This window comes from Myotis brandtii, unplaced genomic scaffold, assembly GCF_000412655.1.
Source record: "Myotis brandtii unplaced genomic scaffold, ASM41265v1 scaffold131, whole genome shotgun sequence".
Lineage (NCBI taxonomy): Eukaryota > Metazoa > Chordata > Mammalia > Chiroptera > Vespertilionidae > Myotis > Myotis brandtii.
The window spans coordinates 4,608,112-4,615,221 of record NW_005354632.1 but is presented as its reverse complement, the minus strand read 5'-3'; the positions used below and the strand labels follow the sequence as shown (position 1 = coordinate 4,615,221).

Here is a 7,110-nt window from a genome sequence, read left to right as displayed (position 1 = left end):
GGGCTCCGGTCGCCTTCCCATCTTTGCACGCGAGCTGCCCTCGGCCCCAGGCGCTGGTGCTGAGACCGCTGCGGCCCTGCGCTGCTCATGGGGCTGCGGCGCTTCCCTGGGAAAGGGAAGGCTACTTGCCCCGTTGCACGGAGGGGCACACTGAGCCCCCCGCGGGCAGGAGAGAGGGGTTCGAAGCCATGGCAGGGTTCCTCGTCAGCCGGAGGCCCCCCGCCCCTCTCCCTTCTGAAGGATCTACCGCCGAGGGACGGGCACCGTGGCTGTGGCCGCGTGTGGCGCCTTCCCCTCTGGGCACCTTCCTCATCGCCCCGCACATGCTTCGAGGCCCTGCTGGGGAGTGGGCGCTTCTGGATGGAGAAAGTTCAGGGGTCACCGGCTTATAGGATGCCAGGGCTGGTGCCCAGGAACTGCTGGCACCAGACGGAGCCCGGCAAGCCGCTGCTTGTTCCAGCTCACAGACGGAGCTGTTGGGGACCTGGGTGGCTGGATCAGGTCTGTTTGCGGGGGACCAGACCCCAGAGTTGCCTGAGGATGGCTCTGAATCTTTTTCTTGCAAACTCCGGTGCAGTTCACTGGGGAGATCTTGGGCTTGGTGGTGGTAGAGGAAGGTGGGGGAGGTTTGGTGTTGGGGAGGGAGCGGTGGACAGGGGCTGAGCTGCTCGGGCTGCATGGGACAAGGGCAGGAGCTGCCACAGCTCCTAGGAAGTGAAGGTGGCATGTGAAGGAGCAGCAAGTGGCCTCCCGGCGGCGGAGGAGAATGGGAGGGGAAGCCTGGGAGAAGAGAAGCGGAAAAAGGTCTGCAGGATGGGGAAGGGGCTGCAGGTGGGGTGAGGGAGGGCAGAGCAGATCCGCAGGGGAGGAAGGGCCCAACGGAGAGAGGAGACGGGGCTGAGAAGGCAACTGGGAGGGCGAGGTGAGGAGCAGCAAGGCCAAGACGAGGGGCTGAGGAAAGAGAAGTAAAGGGAGCAGGTTTTATTTTTAAATTTTATTTATTTACGTATTTTAATCCTCACCTGAGGGTATGTTTTTATTGATTTTAGAGGGAGAGGAAGGGAGAGGGGGAAAGATTGAGAAACATCGATGTGAGTGAGAAACATTGATCAGTTGCCTCCTGTGCATGTACCTTGACCTGGGGTCGAGCCCGAAACCTAGGTATGTGACCTGACCGGGGAATGAACCTGCAACGTTTTGGTGTTGGGGGATGATGCTCCAACAACTGAGCCACCCGGCTGGGGGCGGGCGGGGGGGGGGCTAGTTTTACACAGGGCAGCCCGAGGGTCCGCTGACGCCAAGGTCTCTGTGGGACTTTGTTGATGGGGAAGGTGGACCAGGATGGGAGGCAGGTGAGGAGGGACAGCATCTCCGAGCCCTCGAGCCCTCAGCAGAGATTCCTTCCCGGGTGCCCCCAGAGGCCGAGGCTGGTGGGTGGGAGGAAGAAAAGGAGGAGGGAGAAGAGGCAGCCCAGCCAGATACAAGCTAGACTGTTAACCCTCGGGTGCCCATTCAGATGCTCCTCTGAGGCCCCAGGGGCAGGGCATCTTCACAGTTGGCTGCACTGTCCTCACACAGATGCCTGAAAGAGCTCCAAAAGCCAGGCAGTCCCGGAGGCTAAGCATTGCCCCCTCCATCCCCCTGCCCTTAATCATCATTGTCTTGAAGTGCCTGCGACAAGGATGTCTTCCTGAGCACCCCCCCTCTCCCCCCTCCCCGGGATGGAGCCATGCTGTGCCTTCCCTTCAGGTCCTTGTTCCCTCTCTGCCACCAAGTTCTCCCCATCTTTCCAGGCCCCCTGAGGCCCCTCCTCCCTGCAGCCTCCCTGGTAGCCCAGCCAGGGCCTCTTCTCCCGGGTGAGAGCTGGCGAACATTGAGCTTTTAGTTATATGTAAATCAGCGTGTCCCTGTGGGCTGTTTCATAGCCTCCTTGTGTTTTTCCAATGCGCTGTTTATTGGCAGCATTTGTCTTATCCTCTGGGTTACTGAGGCAGAGCCCAGAGCCTAGGAAGGTGCCAGCCCTCACCCCACCCTAGCAGCATTTCTCTGAATCTGGGGGAGACTTAGGGCGGGGGGTGGGGGCGCTTAAGGGGCGAGGGTGAGGGAGAGAGGAAAGAAGGGGAATGACAGGGTGTCAGGTGCCAGTTCTCTGACTTCACTCTGGGGGTGAGCAGTTACTGGGTTCAAAGAGAGGAGAGAGCTCAGAAAACATCCTTGCCGTGGTAAGAGCTGGCTGGCTGGCTGGCTGGCCGTACAGCCTGATGGGGCTCCGCTAGGCAGGTGTCAGCCAGGACGGACTGACTAGTGCTGGCATTGCCGCTGCCACCGGTTGATTTTGACAACCAGACACGGAGGGCTCCAAAGGTCTCTAGCACGGGACAGGTTCCCAGCGAAACTGAGTTTGTTTCCAGTAGCAGAGCCAGACCTGTGTGGGACCAGGTGGGAGGAAGGGCTGGGCCCAAGGGATCTGTCTCTGGCTCACAGTCTGGAAGCCAGTGCAGGTACATGAACTTGAGAGGAGTGGGCAGCTCCTAAGATGCCTGGCCCCATGTTTGATGTTGCAAGAACAGGAAAATGGGTAGAAGCAAGTCCTGCATTTAAGGAGTTTCTTGTGAAACTGGAATTTAGGCTGGTAGGCGCCTTTCCAGTTCCTCATTACAGTTCAATGTGTAGTCAGGCTTGGCCTGGGTAAATCTGGGAAGGCTTCTTGGAGGAGACGACACTCAGGTTGTCATCGAGGGAGAGCAAGGTTGTGCTGGAGCTGTTAGGCAATCCCCAAAAAGCTGAATTTGGGGAACGCTGCATCCTGGGGTGAGGGATAGCTGTAGCCTTGTAGGTGTGAGGGTATGGGGGCCCTTGGGGAGAGTAAGAGCTGAGGAGAAATGGTGCTCTCTCTCTCACAGACATGGCTGGGCCCCCGGCTACTGCTGGTCTGTCTCCTGGTGAGCAGGAGTATTACCGAGGAGGAGTCGAAGCACTGTAGCCACATGATCGGGGACGGACACCTGCAGCTCCTGCAGCAGATGGTGAGTGTGTGGCCAAGCCTATCCTACCTTCTCCCCAGGGGGAAACTGAGGCAAGAGTCAGGGAGAAGGTCAAAGAGACGGGTGGCAGGCGGAGAAATAGGGCTGTGCAGGACATGGCTCCCCTAATGCTCCCCTCATTGACCTTCTGAAGGTCAGGGCCTCTGACCGCCCTACAGGCACAGGGCACGGTGGGCTCCCAGCTGGTTGCCTGGGAAAAGGATTGCCTGGAATGTCAATCACGGATTCTCCATGTGGAGCCTGCTGTCTGTCCCTCAATGGGAGGCTTCTCTGAGGAGCCAGCCCAGTCTGCCTGCTGTGTCCAGATGTTGCCGCTAGCTCCCAATTGGGACACCAGCCTGGCACCAGGGCCTCCCCAGATTTGGAGCGGAGGCTCCGGCCTAACTCCCAGCCCTCCGCCCTCGTAGCCCTGGCTCCTGCTCGAGCCCTGCATTCAAGGAGTTTCTTGTGAAACGGGCTAGGATGGCCGGCTCGCCCTGGCCATGAAGGAACCTGTGCCTCCTGGCCGGGCCAGCAGCGTCATCAACAATTCCCAGCGTGGTTCAGCCAGGCAGAATCGTTTGCTGTCATGGCCGCTGTTCTGCTCAGAAGAGAGTTTACCATCCCTCTGGCCAGCCAGGCAGGGTGGGGCACCACTGGTGAAGGCCAGCCCCCGGGCTCTGAGCTTGGGGCCGGCAGGCTGGGCCTCCTGCCTCTTTTCCTCCTGCATGTCGCTGCCACAGAAACCCCGGGGAGACCGGGAGCTACTGTCTGAGGCTTAGAATCACAGAACCATGGCTGGGGGGTGGAGAGGTGGAGGGGGCGGAGGCGCAGCAGGGGTTTCCAGGGCATTTAACCCCAGCTCCTATAGATCCTGAATCCCCAGAACTTGTCTAGCCTCTGCTTGAATTCCTGCCATGACAGGGAGCTCACTACCGCCCACGGGAGCTTATGTCATGGAGGGGGAAGTAGAAGGAAGAGACTTCTTATCCTTTGCCAGTCCTCCCTTGGGCACGTGGGAGGCACAGGTCTGCCCCTATCTTCTTTCCAGGTGTGGTTAGGGGAAGGTGGATGAGGCTCAAACCCTGATCCACCCAGAAACTCTAGTCCCCATTGTTAGGTGAGCTCAGCCGAGCTGCGGATACCCTGCCACCACTGGCCGCTCTCTCTTACAGATTGACAGTCAGATGGAGACCTCGTGCAAAATCCCCTTTCAGTTTGTGAATGAGGACCAGTTGGTGAGTTAACGGCTACTTACAGGACCCAGCGGGTATGCCCTCCTCGGGGTGGGTAGAGTGGGAGCGAGAGGGCTGGAGAAATCCTAGAGCTGGGCAGGGTAAGGTGTGAGGATCCCTGGGTGCCCAAGTCTGGGGTGTCAGGGTCCAGGGCTGGGCAGGGTGAGGGGCTCAAGTCCCCTGCTGCTCCCTTTCCTGGCCCGGCACATGCCAACGTCTTCCTGTGGCCCAGGCACTTTTCTAATTTAATCTTGATGGAACCGTGGTGTGGCACACAAGTCTTGTTTATGGTCCCCAGAGAGATGAAGGGAGCACAGCTCGTGAGCGGTGGAGGTCTGATCTGCACCCGGGCAGGCCGGCACAGGCTTTGCTTATGGAAGGCATCTCCGTCTAGCAGACAGACCAGCAGCCAGGGGATCGGTCCAGCCCTTTCCCTCTTCCTCCTACCCCACCCCCCAACCAGACACCAAGTGATGCTGGGCTGGCCTCCCCATCAGTTGCTTGGACAATTTCAAGTACTTCCCAAATGTCCTCACGGCTGTCAGTGCACCCCTCATCCCGCCACTAAGGGGAGCTCTCGGAACCCTAACCTGCTACTTCCTCTTCCCCCCTCCAAACTTGTCAGGGCCCCCCTGATCCAGAAGAAGCCTAGGTTGCTTAGCCTGGGGTTTATTAGCACCAGGCCCCACCCACGATCCCCATCCCTTGCTCCTTCCTTCCCACAAGCCTGTGATGCTGGCCAACGCCCCCACCTCAGCCCCATTCCCGAGTTTGTTCATCTCTGTGCCCCATGCCTAGTCGCCGCGATGCCCAGAAGTTGTCGCCATCTCTGAGTTTCTCCACACCTGACCCATGTATACGTCTGCTAGATCGGGAGGCCACCTCCCAGTGCAGAGAACACCCTCTGTATTCCATTCATGGGGTGTCAGGAATGCTCCTTCCAGAAAGTCAACACTCTCTAATCAGAACCCACATTTCCCTCCCTGTACCCCAGCCCCCAGGGTGCCAGATCCCAAAGAGAGAGAGTGAAAGGCCAGCTGAGGGCAGCAGCATCCTCCTTAGCACGAGTGGTGTGTCCTCTCCACCACCCTGGAGTTGGGGTCAGGGTCAGGATCGGGGTGGGGCTGGCTGCAGCCCTCCATCTGCTGGGGTGGGTGCATCTACCAGACCATCAACTCCAGGTTCTCCTTTCTCAGCAAGACCACGTGTGTTACATTAAGAAAGCCTTTTTCTTGGTGCAAGACATCCTGGAGGGCACCATCAGCTTCAAGGACAACACCTCCAACGCCATCGCCCTGGTGAAGCTCCAGGAGCTCTCCGTGCAGCTGGAGGACTGCTTCCCCCCGGTCTACGAAGAGCAGGAAACGGTAGGAGGCCCTGGAGCCCGAGCCCTGGGTCAGGGCAGGGGCCGGCTGTGGTGGTCCCCGCCCTCCCACATGCGTAGAGCAATCACTTCCCTCACGCATCCCACTGCTCGCGCTCTCTCGTTCATTGCTCCATCCACACACCTTTGCTAAGGATTGACTGTGCGGGAGGCGCAGTGCTAGGCCCCGACCGTGTCTCCAGGAACAAGAACTACCTGGTTCCAAACCTCGTGGAGCGTGCAGTCAAGTGAGATTGGCAGCCATTAAACAGTAACAAGCAAAACCCTTCCTTTATCCCACAAGAGTGCCTACTGTGTGCCACGCACTGTTCTAGACACCAGGAAACCAAAGACGGGCAGAAATCCCATGTTCACGGAGCTTCCATTTGGGGGTGGTGAGACAGTTCACAAAATATAGGTCGAACATGCGGCACGTCGGACGGCAGGAGCTGCGTGGCCAGAGAGAAAAGCAGGGGAGGGAAGACCTGCAGGAGGGAGGGGGGCCGTGAAGGAGGGAGAAACAGGGCTCATTTAAGAGGGAGGGGAGGAAGAGCCAGGGAAGACTTTGAGGAAGAAAGTAATTTTTTGAGGCCCAATGGCGGGCAAGTTAGGAAGCGACGAGGCTGGTCAGAGCATTCCAGAACCGAGAATGGTATGCAGGAGCCTGAGGTGAGCAGCAGCCTGCACATTCGGGACCCATGCAGCATGGCCCGGCGTGGAAGTGAAGGGCGGGGAGGATCGCTGGGGTCCTGACCGGGTGGGATTTGGCCTGAAGAGCGAGGCAGCGTTGGTGAGCCGGCCAGTGACCGGACCTAATTGGTGTTGTGAGACCTTTCTGGTTGCTGTGCAGAGAAGGGGCTGTGGGAGCAGGTTTGGAGGCTGGGAGACCAGCAGGAGGCCCAAGTCCCACCCCGAGACGGGATTTGGCCACGTGGAGGTCAGTGTCACTGGCTGGTGCCAGATCAGGGTGAACAGAGGGGACCTCGGCTCCAAAAGATGCAGAGAGAGAGGTCGCCAGAGGGAGTGTGGGTTGAGGGAGGAGCCTTTTTAAATAAGAGAGGTATGAAAGCTGCGGTTTCCCAATATTAAGGTTCTTAAGACGCACTTGGGGAGCTTATTTAAAACCCAGATTCCCAGTGTGCACCCCTAGAGCAAGCATGTCAAACTCGCTGCTTGCGGGCCTCAGGCCGAGGGTTTGACATGCTTGCAGAGAGTCTGATTCATGGGTCTGCGGGTGGGCCCAGGAATTTGCATTTGAACAAACCACCCCACCCTCCACCCCCGTGAATGCCCACGGGACAGGCTCCAGGAGGAATGCAGCCCTGGGAGCTAGAGGAGCTAGTCTCCTGCGGGGACGCTGGGGAGGGATTCGGGCTCCTGAGGAGAGAAGACACAAGCCTGTGGACACAGTGGGCATCGGGGACCTTCTGTCTAATGGGCCCTGTTTTCTCCAGGAAGAGGCCAGAGAGCCAGGGTGGCCCTTTCCAGC

At 58.8% G+C, this 7,110-nt stretch overlaps 1 protein-coding gene across 1 annotated transcript in view; it reads left to right on the top strand.

The window, feature by feature from the left end:
* The first annotated feature begins 2,134 nt into the window (after positions 1-2,134).
* Positions 2,135-7,110, top strand: part of CSF1 (colony stimulating factor 1 (macrophage)) — a 9,573-nt gene continuing 4,597 nt past the window's right edge. The window contains exons 1-3 of the mRNA XM_005860108.2: positions 2,135-3,026; positions 4,199-4,261; positions 5,455-5,625. Coding sequence (XP_005860170.1) covers positions 2,883-3,026; positions 4,199-4,261; positions 5,455-5,625 — 378 coding nt within the window. The 5' untranslated portion in view covers positions 2,135-2,882. The remainder of the gene's footprint in view (positions 3,027-4,198; positions 4,262-5,454; positions 5,626-7,110) is intronic.